Source organism: Hypanus sabinus, chromosome 4 (assembly GCF_030144855.1).
Source record: "Hypanus sabinus isolate sHypSab1 chromosome 4, sHypSab1.hap1, whole genome shotgun sequence".
Lineage (NCBI taxonomy): Eukaryota > Metazoa > Chordata > Chondrichthyes > Myliobatiformes > Dasyatidae > Hypanus > Hypanus sabinus.
Window position 1 is genome coordinate 81856313 of NC_082709.1, and position 21762 is coordinate 81878074.

General features: G+C 45.7%; 1 protein-coding gene across 1 annotated transcript in view; it reads left to right on the plus strand.

The window, feature by feature from the left end:
• LOC132392944 (1-phosphatidylinositol 4,5-bisphosphate phosphodiesterase delta-4-like) overlaps positions 1-9959 on the plus strand; it is a 55271-nt gene extending 45312 nt beyond the window's left edge. Inside the window, exons 13-16 of the mRNA XM_059967542.1 lie at positions 3638-3816; positions 5065-5200; positions 8785-8934; positions 9422-9959. Of these exons, the coding sequence (XP_059823525.1) occupies positions 3638-3816; positions 5065-5200; positions 8785-8934; positions 9422-9519 (563 nt within the window). The 3' untranslated portion in view covers positions 9520-9959. The remainder of the gene's footprint in view (positions 1-3637; positions 3817-5064; positions 5201-8784; positions 8935-9421) is intronic.
• The last annotated feature ends 11803 nt before the right edge of the window (positions 9960-21762 follow it).

Sequence of the window (21762 nt, forward strand, 5' to 3'; positions counted from 1 at the left end):
GTGTTGTGAGTCTGTTTGGAGCTCAGGGCCCAGGTCTCTTGTTCCATGGGCGGAGGAACCGCAGGGGCCCCTGGCCTGTCCACAGGCACGTTGAGATACTCACAGCCATATTGTGACGCCAGGGGCTTGGTAGCAGAATCCTCCAAATCTTGGTGGACCGGTTTAAGGTGAGCTACCGAAATACATTCAGATTTACCCCTCTTATCTATGATAAAAGCCTTTTTCCCCATTCCAAAACGCAGAATGGGTCAACATAAGGGGGCCTAAGGGGATGTTGGTGTGCGTCATGGTGGAGGAAAACAAACAAGGCAGATTATAGGTCAACAGGAACCCAAAAGTGCTGTGTGCCACGATGGGAGGTAGGAATAGGTGCAAAGGAATTGAATTTACTGAGGGGAGTTGAACGCTGTTGACAGGCTGCCTGGTCATGGCATCAGGAATAAAATCACCCTGCACTTGTAATGGCTGCCCATATACAGTACCAACTCAGCCATGGATGACTGCAGATCCTCTTTAGGAGCAGTTCTGAGCCTCAGCAGGACCCACGGTAGACTATCATGCCTACACTCATCGGTCAGGGAAGCCCTCAGAGCAGCCTTTAAGGAGCGGTGAAACCGCTCACTCAGGCCATTGGACTGCAGGTGATACGCCATGTTGTGATGTAGCCTAACGCCTAGGCTCTGGTACATCACAGCCCAGATGACTGAAATGAATTGGGGACTGCGGACAGAGTTATTATCAGATGGGGTATCAAACCAAGCAACCCAGGTGCTGATTAACGCCCAAATCCTGTCTGCAGCCGTTCTCAATGATGGAGCAATGACCTCTGGCCACCTGGTAGAACAGTCCACCTTGGTAGGAAAGTGCGTGAAACCGCGGGAGGGGGGAAGAGGACCAACAAGGTCCACGTTCACGTGATCAACTCATCACTCAGGGACCTCAAAAGGTGCCAGTGGCACCTGAACATGACGGTTAATTTTTTTCGCATTAGCACTCCACGCAAGCTGCAGTCCTATCACGCACATCCTTTCTAAGGGGGTGCCACACAAACTTCAGTGCAACCAGTTTCTGTGAGACCTTCTGTCCCAGATGCAAGAGGCCACGTGTGGAGTTGAAAACAGTCCATCTCCAGTTTGCGGGCATGATGGGGTGAGGGTGACGGGTTGAGACATTACACGAGAGAAACTCCAGCCTCCCTGAACTTAATGTCAGCTGACCACAGGCCTGTGACTTGTTCCATCAGCCTGGGTCAGTATTTTGGTCGGCATAGTCAATCCCTATGTGTATGGCCTCCATGGCTGGCAGTGGCATGATTTTCCCTCATGATGTGTTGTATATCAGTTGTGAACTCTGATATGAAGGCCAATTGGCATTGCTGCCATGCAGACCAATGGTCTGATATTTTGGCCATCGCGTGCATGAGGGGTTTGTGGTCAAAGAACGCTGTGAAACACCGACACTCTAGAAGAAAATGGAAGTAGCAGACAGTCAGATACGGCCAAACATGCCGTACTTCCTTTCTGAGAGACAGAGCAGCAACTGAAAAGCCCAAGTGGCTGCCACGCACCTCCGATCGATAGTTAGTGCACAACACCCACAGCACGGTCCGAAGTGTCGGTAGTAACGGGCATTGGGGAGCGGGTGCTGAACCTCTGGATTAGACACCAGCCAGTTATTCTATATATAAACCCTGGTTTAGAACCTGTCTGTAACCCACTCCCGGGGATCTGTGGTTTTATATGTCAAACTCCCAGAGTCCATCAGCCATTCGAAAGTCTGTGCTGCATTTTTCAGTCCAATTGGCATGCACAGAAGCTCAAAAAGGCCAAACGTGGGTTATCACAGCAGTTTTGGGAATATCTTCTGAGCACACAGGTAGCCCCTAAAAGCCTTTGGAAAGAATTAACCTTACGGTTAAATTTACCAGAAAGACTTGCATGTGTGAGACCAGGTAACGATAGGGGGTGGTGACCTTGTTAAGGCTTTGGTAATCACCACATGCGTGGCCACCACCTTCAGACTAAGGCACCATATAGAAGGGGTTGTTCGACTGGTGTACAATGCTGAGTCTTTCCCTGTTGGCAAACTCAGACTTCTGCCAGTTTCTCTGGGTCCAGTCTGCGGGTCGAGCACCAGTGTGCTGCTTGACTCCATGTTTTGTGACTGTGGTGGAGAATGTGGGCTTGGTGAGGTCTGGGAATTCACCCAGCAGTCGAGTAAACTCACATGCAGTGGTACATCTGCCTGATAGAACCATTGTGGGGAACTTACTGGGGGAGCAGGGTAACGACAAGCTGGCAGTTTTTAAGATCGACTGTGGGCACACAGGAAATCTGCCCTGAGCAGAGGTCGAGCCACTTTAGCCAGGATGAAGGTCCATGTGCAGCATGGCCCAGTGAAGCAGAGTGTCACGCATCGTTCCGTGTAGGTCTGGATCTTGCTGCCATTGGCCTCCAGCGAGGTTTGTTGCTCTTTGCCTTCTCATCAATAGGCAATGCTGACAGCACCCGTGTCACCCAGGAAACGTCGCCCTGAAAGGGTGTCCGTAATGAACAGTCGATGCCCCTGGCAGCTGGACCCCACGGTGTTCACAGACCGTGACTCTGATGCCCCGGCACTGTGGAAGCTGCAAGGTGCTCTGCACTTCCTAGCAGTGAGCGTGGTAAAGAACACACGCCCGGCGTGGTGTGCTTTGCAGGCTCGGGCGACATTATCATGGGGTCCTTATTGTGTTTGCGTTCGGACGGGTGTTCGAGCAGACTCACCACTCTCAGTTGTGGAGTTGCTGAGCGACGCTACCACGTAGTAGAACATGGTGTTCTCAGCAGAGTGAATTGGGCCTCAGTTTGTATGAACCAAATGACGGAATTTTGCTCCTAAAACTCCGGGAGTTTCAAAGCGACTGCGTTGGCCGACATGTTCAATAACTCTGGAATTGTCCTAGAACATCGGGGTCGCCAATGTAGATTTTCGCAAATAAAATGCAGTGAGGCGTTTTATGTTTAATGAAACTTGTAACACATTTTATTGAATGCCAAAACCTAAATGCAAAAGCATGCTAAAAATCCTAACTTAACAACCTCATCACACCCAACCAGCCTCTTAAAGTGAAACCCCAACTCAATGGCGGTGGTTGTGAATTATGTACATTTCCCCCAATTACATTACCCGCATAACCCCGGCCATCATGGGGTCATGGTCGGGTCAAGGTGACAGTCAGGGTCACAGCAACTGTGGTCACAAGCGTGGTTGAGGTCAAGGTAAGATCACATCAAGATTGTGGGGATGGTAGAGGCCAGGGCCACTGTCAGGGTTGATGTCATTCTGATGTTCAGAATCACAATGGTTAGGGTCTTTGTTCCAGTAGGGGTCATTATTGGGTTTACAGTTATGGTAGGGTCATGGTGATGGTCAGAGGTCATGGGAATGATAATGGTCACATGATGACATCAGGTTCACATGGTAAGGGCAGTGACAGTCAGAGGTCACGGTGATAAGGTCACAGTGATGTTAATGGTGGGGTTCATGGTGAGGCTGGGGTCACGGTTGGAGTTATGCTGAAGGTGTGGGTGACGGTCTGCGATGGGCATTCCTCTACCCCGCCCCTCGACTGACCCTCTTCCTCTCTCCTGTCGAGTTGCTTTGAACTTCCAGTCAGCGGGGGAGGAGATGGATCTTAACGACGGCCTCTTCACCACCAACGGCCACTGTGGCTACGTGCTGAAGCCCGCCTTCCTGAGGTCAACGGACTCCACCTTCGACCCCGAGCATCCCAAGGAATCTGCTGGGTACCGACCCGTAAACCTCACCATCCAGGTGACCAACCACCCTGAGCTTGTCGGCAGGACCTGCGGCATGTGGGGGGGGGGGCACTCTGTAACCGTGATAGGCGCCACACCTACCCCTACACCTCCTCCCAAACACTGCTTCCCGATGAAACAACACCTCACCTGTGAGTCTGCTGGGGTCATCTATTATGTCCACTGCTCCCATTGTAGCCTTCTCTACATCGATGAGACCCAACACAGATTGGGGGAACTGCTTCGGTCTGTTGGCCACAAAAGACCTATAGCACTTCCTCTGGCAGCTCGTTCCACTGCCTCCTGTGTGGGAAACATTGCCCTCAGGTTCCTTTTAACCCCCTCTCACCTGAGTCCTGTGCCCTCTAGGTTTACAGTCCCCTACCCTGGGGAAAAGACTGTGACCATTCACCTTATCTGTGCCCCCCCCCAGTTATTTTAAAAACCTGTGTAAGGTCACTCCTTGGTCTCATTCGCTGCGGGGAAAACAGTCCCAGCCTGTCCGGTCTCTCCTGATAGCTCAAGCCCTCCGGTCCTAGTGAATTCTTTCTGCAGCTTCTCCAGCTGGCCACATTCTTTCCGTGGCTGGCCGACCGGAATTCTCACAATGTTCCATAAGACCATTGGACATGGGAGCAGAATTGGAGTATTCGGCCCATCGAGTTTAGTCTGCCCCACCGTTCCATCATGGCTGATTTATTATCCTTCTCAACCCCATTCTCTTGCCTTCTCCCCATTACCTTCAACACCCTTACCAATCAAGAACCAATCAAACTCCACTTTAAATATGCCTCCACAGCCACCTGTGGCAATGAACTCCACGGGTTCACTATCTAAAGAATTCCTCCTCATCTCCGTTCTAAAGGGAGATCCTCATATTCTGAGGCCATGCCCTCTGGTCCTAGATGCTCCCACTTTTGGAAACAACTTCCCCACATCCACTCTAACTAGGCCTTTCAATATTTGATATGTTTCAATGAGATTCCTCCCTCATTCCTCTAACCTCCAATGAGTACAGCCCAGGATGATCAAATGCTCCTCGCTGGTTAACCCTTTCATTCCTGGGAAAATTTTTTTGCTATCTCCAATGCCAGTGCATCGTCCTTTATCCTTTCTTTGTGGCTAGATCTGCATATGATAGACACTGCACCAGTGTGGTACACTCCGCCCCTCCTTTTCTCTGCATGTCAAGTCCTACCCCCCCCCCCTCTCTCTCTCTCTCTCTCTCTCTCTCTCTCTCTCTCTCTCTCTCTCTCTCGTTCAGGTGATCAGTGGACAGCAGTTACCAAAAGTGGCCAACAGTAAGCAGGGATCGATCGTGGACCCTCTGGTCAGGGTAGAGGTACATGGAGTACCCATGGACAATGCGAAACAAGAAACCAAGTACATCGACAATAACGGTACATGCTCCCCTCCGACTCCATCGCCACCACCCACACCTGGAGCCTCCCTGTGCTTGAACGGTCTCAGGGAGGGTGATTGTGCTCGGGTTTGAAGTCCAATCAGGGTCAAAGGTTCAACTTTAAGGCAAGAGTGCAAGATCAATGGTAGGATTAATGGCTGTGTGGAGGAATAGGGGAATCTCGGGATTCACGTCCACAGATTGCTCAAAGTTGCCTTTCAAGTTGACAGGGTGGTTAAGAAGGCTTATGCTGTTGGCCTTCATTAATCTGGGGATTTAATTCAAGCAGCAATATGATGTTGCTGCTCTGTAGAACCCAAGTTAGACAACAGTTGGAATATTGTGTTCAGTTCTGGTCCCCTCATTATAGGAAGGATATGGAAGCTTTAGAGAGGGTGCACAGGAAATTTACTGCCATGCTTCGTGGATTAGACAGCATGTAGATAGCTGAGTGAGTTTGGGCTTTTCTCTTTGGAGCGAAGGCCGATGAGCAGTGACTTGTTAGAGGCATACAAGATGATCAGAAGCACTGATAGAATTAGAGCCTTTTCCCTAGTGTGGAAATGGTTAATAGAGGAGGACGTAACTTTACTGTGATTGGTGTGAAGTATAGGGGGGGATATCAGAGGTACAGAAGGTTGTCACAGAAAGTGGGGGGGGGGGCGGTGGTGGTAGAGGGAGATTCATTAAGGACATTTAAGAGACTCCAGGATTAAATGCAGTGTGAAGCTTCTTGCACACCGTCCTATCACATACCCCTGAGTTAGACACAGACTGAAGCTCCCTCCACACCATTCCATCACGCACTCCCGGGGTCAGACACAGAATGAAGCTCCTTCCACACTGTCCCTTCACACACACGCCCCCCTCTTCACGGTCTCATCACGGACTCCCAGGGCAGGGACAGTATAGAGTAATATTTGCTTCCTCAATTGGCTCAAATCTATCCCAAAGATTAGCAGTGATTGCCAATCAAAACAGAGCATTATGTGTAATTGTAAATAGGTACCAACAGGTGGCACTTTCCTGGCACTGAGTCACTAAAATGTTCCCTCTGGTGACCGAAACCTGAAATTACAGCCTGAATTTACAAAGCTGCAGATGCTGCATGCGTGAAACAAAACCAGACAATGCCAGAAACACTCAGGCCTTCAGGCAGCATCTGTGGGGAGAGGAAGAAGGCCAACATTTCAGCCGATCAACTCTACTAGAACTGGAAAAAGTTAAAGATGAATAGCATGTAGAACAATACAGTACAGAAACAAGTCCTTTGGTCCATAATGTGTGCAGAACTAATTAAATTAGTAATCCAATGACCAACTAAACTAATCCCATCTGTGTACAGAATGTCCACATTCTTTCAGTTCTCTAACAATCATGTGGCTATCCAAAGGTCTCTTAAAAGTCCCTAATATGTCTACCTCTACCACCACACCAGGCAGCACGTTCCAGGCATCACCACACTCTATATATAAAAAAACTTGCCCATCACACCTCTTTTGAAATGACCCCCTCTCACCTTGAGTGCATGCCCTCTGGTATTAGTCATTTCAACACTGGGTAAAAAATGCTATCTGTCTACTCAATCTATGAATATCATAATCTTATAAACTTCTAGCGGATCTCCCCTCAGCCTCCTCTCCAGAGAAAACAACATATTTGTTCAAGTTCACCAACTTCAATGGGATCCTACCACTAAACACATCTTTACCTCCCCCTCTCTCCGCTATCAGGAGGGATCACTCCCTCCGTGAATTCCTTGTTCATTTGTCTCTCCCCATTGATCTCCCTCCTGGCACTTCCCCCTGTTAGTGGCAGAAGTGCTACACCTGCCCATTCACTCCCCCTCACTTCCACTCCAGGCCCCAAACAGCCCTTCCAAGTGAGGCAACACTTCACCTGTGAACCTGTGGGGTTGTTTATTGTGTCCAATGCCCCCGACTGGCCTCCCCTGCACTGATGAAACTCGATGTAAATTGGGGGACCGCTTTGTCAAGCACCTCCACTCAATCTATCAAAAGCAGAATTTCCTGGTGCCCAGCCATTTTAATTCCTATCCCAATTTCCATTCCAACATGTTGGTCCATGGGTCCTCTTTTACCACGATGAGCATGGAGGAGTAACACTTAATATTCCATCTAGGTAACCTCCAACCTGTTGGCATGATCACTGATTGCTTCTTTCGGTAATTTTTTTTCCTCTTCATTCCCTCTTCCTCTATTCCCCAGTCTGGCCTCTTACCACTTCTCCATACCTACCTATCACCTCCCTCTGGTGCTCCGCATTTTTCCCTTTCTCCCATGGTCCACTCTCCTCTCCTATCCAATTCCTTCTTATCCAGTTCCTTTACCTTTCCCACCCATCTGGGTTCACCTATCACCTATTTGCTAGCCCTTCTCCCTCTCCCCCCACCTGTTTATTCTGGTGTCTTCCCCTTTACTTTCCAGTCCTGAAGAAGGGTCTCTGCCTGAAATGTCAAATTCATTTCCATAGATGCTGCCTGACCTGCTGAGTTTCTCCAGCATTTCATGTGTGTTGCCCTGTCTGAAAACTGGGGTGTAGGAAAAGGGGGAGTAAAATAAATCAGAAATACAAAAACCAGATAATGACAGCTGCTAGTGTGAGGCCCAAACTGGAAGCAGGAGGAGCCCACACGCATATCAGATCAAAGTAACACACACACACACACACACACACTCTCTCTCTCTCCCTCTCCCACAAGTGCGCACACATTCACACATCACAGGCACACAAAATTAGGAATTGGTTATTTAAAACTGAAATGTCTGTATGTGCATGCCTGTATATGTGTATTTGTGTGTCTGAGTGTTTGCATGTACAGTATGTATCTGATTGTCCCTTTGTGTTTATGCATCTCTGCATGTATCTGCACATTCATGTGCTTTGTGTGTGTATCATGTGTATGTGAATTTCTCTGTGTATGTGTAAACCATAATTCATAGTTGTGTGTGTGCATACATGAAACCTGTGTTTGTGTGTGTACATATAATCTGTGTATAAATCTGTGCCTATGGAAGAGTATGTGTATATGTAATCTGTGTTTATGTGTGTGTGTATGTGTGTTTGTGTCTGTGTCTGTGCATGTGTGGATAGGGTGTGTGTGTGTGTGTGTGTGTGTGTGTGTGTGTGTGTGTGTGTGTCTGTGTCTGTGCATGTGTGGATAGGGTGTGTGTGTGTGTGTGTTTGTGTCTGTGTCTGTGCATGTGTGGATAGGGTGTGTGTGTGCCAGGAATGTGCACATATGTATGTATGTATGCATACATACAATCTGACAGCAGTCCAATTTGTGTAGGGCTGTGTGTGTCTATATATAAAAGTGTCTGCACATCTGTTTGTCTCTGTGTGTTTATGTGTGTGTATGTATGAGATGGTGGGTGGGGGAGGGGTTAGTGTTGTCTGTGTCAGTCCATCTGTGTACACACAGTCTGTTCAGGACCCCAGTCCCTGCTGCTCTCTGTAGGAAGGTGCCGCGGGGTGTGAGTATGTCCCGGGACCCTCTGTCACAGAGGAACGCCAGGACTTGCTGACTCACTGTGTCACCTCCCATCCTTGCTGTTGCAGGATTTAACCCTGTGTGGTACGAGACGCTCAGCTTCATTGTCCATGTCCCGGAGCTCGCCCTGCTGCGGTTTCTGGTCGAGGATTACGACCTGGCCTCGAAGAACGACTTTGTGGGGCAGTACACAATACCACTCTCCACCATGAAGGAGGGTGAGGAACTGCTGGGAACCCCACCGTTGTGTGGAAGGGATGGTCGGGGCCGGGGAGGGGGGAGCGGGGTGCTGGAGAGGTTAGGAAAGGAGAGAGGAGTGAGAAAGCGAGGAATAGAGGAGAGACAGAGGGAGGGGAGATGGCAAAGAAGGGATGAAGAGGGAGAAAGGGAGGAGGGGAGAGGGAGAGGGTCATAGTGGGATGGAGAGGTGGGGAAGAGATGGAGGGAGGGTATGGAGGGGAGGATAAAAGAAGGGGGGGGTCAGTGAGCAGGAGGGAAAGTGAAGAGAAGTAGGTGGAGGGAAGGGCCAGCGGAGAGAATAGGAGAGAGTGAGATGTGGGGAAGGCTGGGAGGGTTGATGAGAGCTGGGGAGGGTTGAGAAGCGATGGGAGGATTGGGGAGGAGGAAGGGGGGAGGGGACAGGTGACGAGGGGGTGAGGATGTGGGTCCCAGTATCTGCCCTCTGTAACATTGCACTCCCCACAGGTTACCGGCACATCCACCTGCTCTCCCGGGACGGCACGCCTATCGCGCCCGCTTCGCTCTTTGTTCACGTCAGCATCGCAGAGGCAGCCGGAAGATAGTGGAGGGAGAGGGGAGTTACACCACTTACCTCAACCTCCTAAGCTCCAACCCTTCCCACCCACCTAACTTCCACACATCCAAACCCTAGCCTCCCCCTCTCCCCCACGGCACACTGTGGGTGAGCAATCCCTCCTCCTCCTGGTGGGGAGACAGGACACAGGTGGAGGCTCCCCAAGTGTGGCAGGTGCTGACATTTGGAGTTTGCCAGCCAGGCACCGGGATATGGGGTTACTGTTTGAATGAGATGTGATTGAGGGGTGAGACACCCTCCCCCCACTATACCAGAGCCGGGGTGGGGGGGGGGGGAGGGTTTGGTCCCCTTAGAAAAGATGACTCTTCTGCCCTCGACCTTTCGTCACTCGGTTCTGCGACCTCAATGAATCAGATCACTGATGTATGTCATGTAACTCGTCGTTTTGCAGCAAGATGTAAAAATCACAAGTTTCAAAAAATAAATAAAAAGAGGAATAATGAAGTAGTGTTCATGGGTTAATTGTCCAGTCAGAAGTCTGAATGAGGAGGGGGAGAAACTGTTCCTAAAACATTGAGTGAGTGTCTTCAGACTCCTGTATCTCTACTCTGACGGTAGTTATGAGAAGAGGGCTTGTTCTGGATGGTGATGGTGTTCATGATGAATGCTGCCCTCGTGAGGCATCACCTTTTGAAAATCTCCTCGATGGTGGTAAGAGTTGTGCCCGTGATGGAGCTGGCTGAGCCTACAAACCTCTACAGCTTTTTCCGATCCTGTGCACGAATAGTCTCCGTGGTACATCCACAGAAATTTATCTCCCTTTGTGATTGCATTAGTGTGTGGGACCCAGGATTGCTCCTTGGCGATGTTGATGAACTTGGGTGAGTAAAGATGATTTCCAACTCTGGTTATTGTACTGTGGGGCACACAAGGTTTTGATTGACTGGTTAGATACCCCCCCACCGTAATGTAGCCCATGACTATAATTGCCTCCTGGATGTCCGAGTCTGAACCTCTATCTCAACATCTTCCCCGTGTCCTACAACATGAACGTCATCCCGACCAATGAAATATTAAAATATTGCCATCCAAACTCTGCCAGCTTCAGATTATTTCCTTAATCTTTATCACAAATATTCCCTGTGGAAAGCTCGCTTGGGTCATTGGCTTCAGTAACAGTGCAGACACGATAAACCACAAAACTACTTTGCAGACAAAAGAGAGCTTTTGGCGCATCAGTCTTCATAAATCAGAGTTTTGAGTACAGGAGGTGGGATGTTGAAGTTGGGTAAGGTGTTGGTGAGACCTAATTTGGAGTATTGTGTGCCTTTCTGGTCATTTAACTACAGGAAAGATATCAGTAAGATTGAAAGAGTGCAGAGAAAATTTACAAGGATGTTGCTGGGACTTAAAGGACCTGAGTTATATGGAAAGGTTAAGTAGGTTTGGACATTATTCCCTGGAGTGTAGGAGAATGAGGTACAGCAGCAGACCAAGTAATAGAAACTTTGACAGTGATATACACAATTATGAGGAGTATAGATAGGGTTTGCAGGAAGTTTTGACTAAAATTGCAAATAATTAAAAAATCATGGATTAAAAGTGAAAGGTGAAATGTTTAAGAGGAACACAAGGCAGAGCTTCTGCACTCACAGAGTGGTGTGTGTGGAATGAGCTATCAGCGTAAGTGGTGGATATGGGTTTAACTTCAACATATGAGAGGAGATTTGATAAGAACATGGATGAGAAGGGTTTGGAGGACTGTGGTCCAGGTACAGGTCGATGGGACTAGGCAGAATAACAGTTTGGCATTGACTACATGAGCCAAAGGGACTGGTTTCTGTGCTGTAGGGTTTCATGACTCTATGACTGTGGATGCCAGAATTTGGAGCAACACATGACCTGCAGGTCGAGCTCTATTGTTTGTCAAACTTTCTTTGGAGCAAGAGAGGACAAGAGGCAACTTAAGGGCAACAGGGTGGATACAAATCTTCCTGATCTCTGTAAGGGGTGTGAACGTTCTCCCTGTATCTGTGTGTGTTTTCTCCCACATTCCTGGCGTACAGGTTAGAGTTAGTAAGTTGCAGACATGCCATGTTGTCACGTGAAGCCTGGCAACACTTGCCAGCTCAGTCCTTGAACGGTGATGGTCATTGTCACACACAACACATTTCACTGAAGGTTTTATTGTACGTGTGACAAGTAAAGCTGATCTTGATGATAATGCAAACGCGAGGGAATCTGTGGGCAAGCCAGTTCTGGATCCACAAAGCAATGTCCCCTTGGATCCCATGCTCCTTACTTTCTCAATAAGCCTTTGATGGGGTATCTTATCAAATGCCTTGCTGAAATTCATACACACTACATCTACTCAAACATGAGGAAATCTGCAGATGCTGGAAATTCAAGCAACATACACACAAAACGCTGGTGGAACACAGCAGGCCAGGCAGCATCTATAGGAAGAAGCACTGTTGAAATTTCGGGCCAAGACCCTTCATCAGGGCTAACTGAAGGAAGAGGTAGTTAGAGATCTGAAAGTGGGAGGGGGAGGGGAGATTTGAAATGATAGAAGACCTGAGGGGGTGGGATGAAGCTAAGAGTTGGAAAGGTGATTGGCAAAAGGGATACAAGGCTAGAGAAGGGAAAGGATCATGGGACAGGAGGCCTAGGGAGAAAGAAAGGGGTGGGGAGCACCAGAGGGAGATAGAGAACAGGCAAGGAGTGATTGTGAGAGGGACAAAGAGAGAGAGAGAAAAGAGGGAAAAAAAGGGAGGGAAAGGAAGGATGGGGCAAGAAGAGGAGAGGGGCATTAACGGAAGTTAGAGAAATCAATGTTCATGCCATCAGGTTGGATGCTACCCAGACGGAATATAAGATGTTGTTCCTCCAGCCTGAGTGTAGCTTTATCTTGACGGTAGAGGAGGCCATGGATAGACATATCAGAATGGGAATGGGACGTGGAATTAAAATGTGTGGCCACTGGGAGATCCTGCTTTCTCTGGCGGACCGAGTGTAGGTGTTCAGCGAAATGGTCTCCCACTCTGTGTCGGGTCTCACCAATATATAAAAGGCCACACCGGGAGCACCAGACGCAGTATACCACACCAGCCGACTCACAGGTGAAGTGTCGCCTCACCTGGAAGGACGTTCTGGGGCCCTGAATGGTGGTAAGGGAGGAAGTGTAAGGGCAGGTGTAGCACTTGTTCCGTTTACAAGGATAAGTGCCAGGAGGGAGATCGGTGGGAAGGGATGGGGGGTACGAGTAGACAAGGAAGTCACATAGGGAGCGATCCCTGCGGAAAGCGGAAGGGGGGGGGGGAAGGAAAGATGTGCTTGGTGGTGGGATCCCGTTGGAGGTGGTGGAAGTTATGGAGAATTATATGTTGGACCCAGAGGCTGGTGGGATGGTAGGTGAGGACAAGGGGAACCCTATCCCGAGAGGGGTGGCGGGTGGATGGGGTGAAGGCAGATGTGCGGGAAATGGGAGAGATGTGTTTGAGAGCAGAGTTGATGGTGGAGGAAGGGAAGCCCCGTTCTTTAAAAAAGGAAGACGCCTCCTTCATCCTGGAATGAAAAGCCTCATCCTGAGAGCAGATGTGGCGGAGGCGGAGGAATTGTGAGAAGGAATTTTTACAAGAAACAGGGTGGGAAGAGGAATAGTCCAGGTAGCTGTGAGAGTCTGTAGGCTTATAGTAGATATCAGTAGATAAGCCATCTCTAGAGATGGAGACAGAAAGATCAAGAAATCGGAGGTGTCGGAAATGGACCAGGTAAATTTGAGGGCAGGGTGAAAGTTGGAGGCAAAGTTATGAAGTCAACGAGCTCAGCATGCGTGCAGGAGGCAACGCCAACGCAGTCGTCGATGTAGCAAAGGAAAAGAGGGGTCGGATACCCGTATAGACTTGGAACATGGACTGTTCCACAAAGCCAACAAAAAGGGAGGCATAGCTGGGACCCATGCAGGTGCCCATGGCTACACCCTTGGTTTGGAGGAAGTGGGAGAAGCCAAAGGAGAAATTATTGAGAGAAAGGACTAATTCCGCTAGACAGAAGAGACTGGTAGTAGAGGGTAACTGGTTAGGTCTGGAATCCAAAAAGAAGTGGAGAGCTTTGAGACCTTCCGGGTGGAGGATGGAGGTATATAGGGACTGGATACCCATGGTGAAAATAAGGTGGTGGGGGCCAGGGAACTTGAAATCGTTGAAAAAATTCAAAGTATGAGAAGTGTCACGAACATAGGTGGGAAGAGATTGAACAAGGGGGGATAAAACAGTGTCAAGGTATGCAGAAATGAGTTCAGTGGGGCAGGAGCAAGCTGAGACAATGGGTCTACCTGAACAGGCAGGTTTGTGGATCTTGGGTAGGAGGTAGAAACGGGAAGTGCGGGGTGTGGGATCTATGAGGTTGGTGGCAGTGGATGGGAGATCCCCAGAGCTGAAGGTTGGTGATGGTATGGGAGACAGTGACCTAGTGCTCCTTGTTAGGGTCATGATTGAGGGGTAAATAAGAGGAGGTATCAGTGAGTTGTTGCTGTGCCTCGGCAGGGTAGAGGTCAGTACGCCAGACTACAACAATGCCCCCCTTATCAGCGGGTTTTATAGTGAGGTTGGGATTGGTGCAGAGCGAGCGGAGAGCAGAGCGTTCCGAAAGAGTGAGGTTGAAATTGGAACAGGGTGGTGGTGAAGTCGAGACGGTTGATGTCCCATTGGCAATTAGCAATAAAGAGATCCAGAGCAGGTAGAAGACCAGAGTGGAGTGTCCATGAAGAGGAGGAGGGTTGAAGACGGGAGAAGGGGTCATTGGTGGGGGTGGGGGAGTGCTTGCCAAAGAAGTAAGCTCGGAGATAGAGCCGGCAGAAGAAGAGTTAAGCATCATGGCGTACGCGGAACTCGCTGAGGTGTGGGCAAAGGGGGACAAAGGTAAGGCCCTTACTGAGGACAGAGCACTCTGCCTTAGAGAGTTGAAGGTTGGAGGGGATGGTAAAGACCCGGCACAGATGACAGCTGGGATCTGAGGGGGGAAGAGAAGCTGGTAGTGTCAGTGGAGAGGGGAGGGTTGGGCTGAGAGGAAGATGGAGCCTCTGAGGGCTCCAGGACCATCGCTGCCTGGCTCTCTATAAGAGGACATTTATTTAAAGTGATTCGAGGAAAGTTTGGGGAGGATGTCAGATAAGTTTTTTTATGCAGAGAGTGTTAGGTACATGGAATGATTTACCAGGGTTGGTGGTAGAGGCATATACATTAGGGGCATTTAAGGGACTCTTGGATAGGCCCTTAAATGATAGTAAAATGAAGAGCTATGGGAGAGGGAGGGTTAGATTGATCTTTGAGTAAGTTGAAAGGTCAGTACAACATCGTGGGTCAAAGGACCTGTATGTTCATATCAGTGATTTGGAAGAGAACATAGGTGGCACAATTAAGTTTGCAAATGACACCAAAATTGGTGGAGTGGTGCACAGTGTATAAGGTTGAACGGGAATATGAGCCAAGGAATGGCCAATAGAATTTAACTCAGGCAAAGTTAAGTTTGACAAGTTATATTCAGAGAGTAGCATAGTACGGAAATAGGTCTTTCCACCCAGCTCATCTGTGCCGACCATAGCTTCCTCCCTGCTAGTCCCAGCAGCCCATAATCCCCCCCAAGGCTCTCCCCTCCATGAATCTATCCAAATACCTCTTAAGTGTTGGAATTGTACCTGTGTTACGTATTCAGGCAACAATAAATATATGAGTTCGGCAAGGGTTTCTATAACAAACAACACGTTTATTAAACACAGAAAACAAACCCCCCAAAAGTAAACAAACACTACCGTAACCGGAAACAGCTGCTGAGCGGCTGTTCAAACAGTTCGTAAAGTGATATTCCAAAACAGTTCTTTAAAGTGGTATTCCAAAACAGTTCTTAAAGTGATATTGCCAAAAGTTTGATATGCTCACAGTCCATTTAAAAGGAGAGACTTTACAGGACGATTTAGGTTCTCTTTCACGTCGCTTGCTTCGATCCCCGACGTCGAACTTCCCACGAAGAATTTACGAAACAGAACGGCTTAAAGGCACTGACCTTTCCTTCCTCACTATCCTCAATCCTTTCTGGTAAACCCAGGGATTAACACGAAGATAGTCAACGAAATCCTTCCAAATAAGGATCAAACAAAGGTCGCCCCCGTTTCACCGTAGAAAGCGATTCTCCTCGATCTTTAACTTCCAACTTTGAATCTTCACTCTCCTCTAATTCTCAAACTAACAGAATCATAAAGAACCTGCTGGCAATGACCTTTTAAACTTTAGGCATTAAATAAAAACTTCATCCTTCAACTAAACTGCGTCATCACTTCAAACACGCAGTGGCATGAAGTCAACTTGGCAAATCCAGCCACGAACTGCCCCTCCTCACAGGGTGGGGTCTACCTTTTATAACCTGTAAAAAAAACCTGTCACATGATCTCTACTGGCGGGAAAATGACGTCATTCCACCATCACAAGACCATCACCTCAAGTCCAGTATAGCTTCAACCCCAGTCACATGACAAGGGCTCCACTGTCATGTGTCACGAGTACGTAACACCTCCCTCCAAAAAACACATTTTTGGTCTGACAAGAACAAAAATTTTTAACAATTGCTTACAAGAAAAACAAAGGTATAAATTGTATAACATACACAATACACAACACCATCATATAACAGCTTATAAGTCACAATACAGTAGGAGTGTTACAATTGAAAAAAAAACCACTCCAAAAAAAAAATTACAGTGTACATTCAACATCGAGATAGACAATCAGCAACCACATTATCTTTACCTTTAATATGAGTCATCACAATATTGTACTCTTGTAACATCAAACTCCAATTTAATAACCTTCTGTTTTTGTTTTTCATCTTACTCAGAAAAACTAACGGATTATGATCAGTGTAAACAATAAGTGGTTTCTGAGTTGTACTAACATATACCTCAAAATATTCCAAAGCTAAAACAAGAGATAACAATTCTTTCTCTATTGTCGAATAATTTCTTTGATGCTTATTAAATTTCTTAGAAAAGTAAGCTACTGGATGATCAACCTCATCACCCTCATTCCTTTGCATTAATACTGCTCCTGCAGCCTCATCACTAGCATCCACAGCCAATGAAAAAGGTTTTCCAAAGTCAGGTGCCTTAAGCACAGGTTGTTGACATATCATTTTTTTCAATTTTTCAAATGCTTCTTGACAAGGCACCGTCCATACAAACTTCTCATTCTTCCGCAGAAGGTTAGTTAATGGAAGGGCAACATTAGCAAAATTCTTACAAAATTTCCGATAATATCCTACCATTCCCAAAAACCTTCTGAGAGTTTTTTTCCCCGTTGGAGCGGGAATCTCTAAAATTGCCTGAACTTTTGCCTGAACAGGAGCTACCTTACCTTGACCCACAACATAACCAAGGTAAGTCACAGTGGCATGTCCAAATTCACTCTTAGCTAAATTAATAGTTAAGTTAGCTTTTGAAAGCCTTTCAAACAATTTCTCCATCGCAATAATGTGTGCTTCCCAAGTATCATTTCCTGTCACTAAATCATCAATATAAGCATCAGTATCTTTCAATCCCTGAATCACAAAGTTAATCATCCTCTGGAAAGTACCTGGGGCATTCTTCATCCCAAATGGAAGAACATTATACTCATATAATCCAGATGGAGTTACAAATGCAGAAATCTCTCTACCTCTGTCCGTTAATGGAACACACCAATACCCTTTCAATAAATCAATCTTTGTAAGGAACTTTGCCTTTCCAACTTTATCCACACAATCATCTACTCTAGGAATTGGATATGCATCTGTTTTCGTTACAGCATTCACCTTCCTATAATCCGTACAAAACCTAATACTACCATCTGGCTTTGGCACCATAACACATGGCGAACTCCAATTCGAGTTAGAATGTCTAATGATATTATTCTCTAACATATATTCAATTTCTTTCTCAGCAAGTTCACATTTTTCCTTGTTCATCCTATATGGATGTTGTTTAATAGGTTTGGCATCCCCAACATCTACATCATGTGAAGCTATAGTAATCCTTCTCGGAACATCTGGAAACAACTCCCTATATTTAAAAATCAACTCCTTCATCTGTTGTCTCTGCTCTAACTGTAAATGTGCTAATTTTTCATCAATATTTTCCAGAATGGTTGAATTTGGTAACCTAACAGAAACAATGTTGGATTTAGAATGAAAGTCAGATGAATTATCTATCATGTTCCTAGTTAAATCAAACTCATTCTCACTAACCACAACAGTCACAGTATCAGATTGTTTCTCAAAATATGGTTTCAACATATTTATATGGCAAAGTTGTGTTGACCTTCTACGATCTGGAGTTTTTACCACGTAATCCACATCATTGATTTTAGACACAATTTCATAAGGACCATGAAATCTAGCTTGTAAAGGATTTGTCTGCACTGGGAAAAGAACCAACACCTTATCTCCAGGCTTAAACATCCTCATCCTAGCGTCTTTATCATACCAAGTCTTCATTTTCTCCTGAGCCAACTTTAAATTTTCCTTAGCTAAGCTACAAGCTTTATGTAACCTGTCCTTAAATTTCAACACATAGTCCAACAAATTAGTGTGTACTTCCTTATTAATCCACTGTTCTTTCAACAAAGCTAAAGGTCCTCTAACTCTATGCCCAAACACAAGTTCAAATGGACTAAAACCTAAAGATTCCTGTACCGATTCCCTTACTGCAAATAAAAGTAAGTTTATACCCTCATTCCAGTCACTTTCATTTTCCACACAAAATGTCCTAATCATATTCTTGAGGGTAGAATGAAACCTCTCCAAGGCACCCTGCGTTTCTGGATGGTATGCAGACGAAGTGATTTGCTTAGCTCCCAATTTATAAACTATCTGTTGAAACAATCCAGACATAAAATTACTGCCTTGATCAGTTTGTATCTCCTTAGGTAATCCAAAATAAGTAAAAAAATTTATAAGGGCCTTTGTCACAGTCTTAGCTTTTATATTCCTAAGTGGTACTGCCTCTGGAAACCTAGAAGAAGTACACATGATAGTCAACAAATACTGATAACCAGTTTTTGTCTTTGGTAATGGACCAACACAATCTACAATAACTTTAGAAAATGGTTCACCAAATGCTGGGATAGGTTGTAATGGAGCTACTGGTGTAACCTGATTTGGTTTACCCACAATTTGACAAGTATGGCACGTTTTACAAAACATCGCCACATCTTTTCTTAGACCAGGCCAGTAAAAATGTTTTAAAATCTTGTCCACAGTTTTCCTTACCCCTTGATGTCCACCTAAAGGCACACTATGAGCTAAAGTCAAAATCTCATTTCGATAAGCTTTTGGAACAACTACCTGGTAAACAACATTCCAATCCTCACTTGCAGGAATTGTAGGCGATCTCCACTTCCTCATCAACACTCCTTTTTCCAAGTAATATCCTACTGGCACCTTATCAATTTCACTATCTAGTAAAACCTGCTCTTTTAATTTTATAATCTCAGAGTCTCTATTCTGCTCTGCTATCATCTCCTTCCTAGACAAAGATAAATCTTTATAGTCAGACTTACTCCCAGAATCTTGTTCAAACAACGAAGATAAGAAAGTCTCTGACACATCCTCAAAACTCGAATCCTGAGTTGAACAGTCCTGAATAACAACCTCATTCTGCGCATCAATCTTTTTAGCCATAGCTCTAGTCACAACACAGGAAAAATCTGTGTTAGAATTCAACTCTGGTTCCTCTGACTCCATTGTCAAATGCACTTCAGGAAAAACTTGTCCACCTGCCAAGTCATTACCTAACAATAAAGAAATACCCTTCACAGGTAAGCTATGCTGTAATCCTACTTTAACAAATCCAGTAACTAACCCCGACTTTAAATTTACTTTATGTAAATGTACAGGCATAAAATCACTTCCAACACCTCTTATGTAATTTACCTCACCAGTATCAGACTCTTCATCAAACTTCAACACACTGTCTAACATCAATGACTGAGAAGCACCAGTATCCCTAAGGATTTTCATTGGCACCAGAGTAGATCCTTCCTTCAAGGATACAAACCCTTCAGTTATAAAATGATCATATCCCTTTCTAACTTGGTCAGACTCTAACAAAGCCTCATTTGTTTTTATCAAACCCTGTAACTTTACAGGTGCTTCAGTATGTTGCACACAAGCATCTGGAACTGCTTCCTTCTCTTTCTTTCTCAATTTGAAACAGTTAGCTATTACATGGCCAGGCTTCTTACAATAGTTACAAGTAAGACCAAACTGTCTTTCCTTCACAGGCTTTCCTTTCTCATCAACTTTCTCATTAACCTCCGATTTAATTTCAAATTTACCTGGAGTCTCCGTGTTATTTTTCCTCTTAAAAATTCTGCCCTGAGGAAATTTGTTCTTATGGATCAAAACATACTCATCAGCTAATCTAGCACAGTCCTGCAATTTATCAGTATCCTTCTCATTTAAGTAGGTCCTTACTTCAACAGGAATGCTCCTTTTAAATTCCTCCATTAAAATCAGCTCTCTCAATGTATCATAGTCCCCATTTACATTTTTAGAAGAAACCCATCTCTCAAAACACATAGCTTTATCATAGGCAAATTCCACATAAGTTTTTTCCACAGACTTTTTCAAACTTCTGAATCTTTCCCTATATGCTTCTGGGACTAACTCATATGCGTTTAAAATATGACTCTTTACAATATCATAATCAAGTGCTTGCGCGGCTGTTAAAGCTGTGTAAACTTGTTGTGCTTTGCCTTTAATTACACTCTGTAACAACACTGACCATTTATCTTTCGGCCACTCTGACATCCGAGCAATAGTTTCAAAATGTTGAAAATACCTTTCCACTTCTGTTTCACTAAATGGAGGGACCAATTTAATTTCTTGACTAGCAACAAACGTTTTTTTAGAACCAGAAGACTGATTTCCAGTCCTTAATTCCTCCATTGCATATGCAAATTCTCTCTTCTTTTGTTCTGCCTCCAATTTACACCTCTCCAAATCAGCTTTACTTTGTTCCAATTTCATTTGTTCGATTTGCAACTGCATCTCCAGATTACTTATTTGAAACGACTCTAAAATCGATTCATCAAAAACACCCGAATCCACAGTGTGACGCGATTTTCCTCTGTATTACAGCCTTAGAAGTAGTCTGCAAAATACCTTTAAGTCGCAATCTACTAGCTAGCTCAAACACCTCAGTTTTTTTCGCCTTCGCCAACACCTCCGCAGCTGGCGAAGCCAGAAACTCATCAATATTCATTGCTGCCGAATACCACAACAAGCCAAACAAAAGAACCGAGTAATCCCCGTTTCCAAAACACCGATTTAAAAGTCAGCAAGCATGTAAACTCAAAAGATTCAATCCCGGACGAGCCCCCATATTTAATGTTACGTATTCAGGCAACAATAAATATATGAGTTCGGCAAGGGTTTCTTATAACAAACAACACGTTTATTAAACACAGAAAACAAACCCCCCAAAAGTAAACAAACACTACCGTAACCGGAAACAGCTGCTGAGCGGCTGTTCAAACAGTTCGTAAAGTGATATTCCAAAACAGTTCTTTAAAGTGGTATTCCAAAACAGTTCTTAAAGTGATATTGCCAAAAGTTTGATATGCTCACAGTCCATTTAAAAGGAGAGACTTTACAGGACGATTTAGGTTCTCTTTCACGTCGCTTGCTTCGATCCCCGACGTCGAACTTCCCACGAAGAAGTTACGAAACAGAACGGCTTAAAGGCACTGACCTTTCCTTCCTCACTATCCTCAATCCTTTCTGGTAAACCCAGGGATTAACACGAAGATAGTCAACGAAATCCTTCCAAATAAGGATCAAACAAAGGTCGCCCCCGTTTCACCGTAGAAAGCGATTCTCCTCGATCTTTAACTTCCAACTTTGAATCTTCACTCTCCTCTAATTCTCAAACTAACAGAATCATAAAGAACCTGCTGGCAATGACCTTTTAAACTTTAGGCATTAAATAAAAACTTCATCCTTCAACTAAACTGCGTCATCACTTCAAACGCGCAGTGGCATGAAGTCAACTTGGCAAATCCAGCCACGAACTGCCCCTCCTCACAGGGTGGGGTCTACCTTTTATAACCTGTAAAAAAAACCTGTCACATGATCTCTACTGGCGGGAAAATGATGTCATTCCACCATCACAAGACCATCACCTCAAGTCCAGTACAGCATCAACCCCAGTCACATGACAAGGGCTCCACTGTCATGTGTC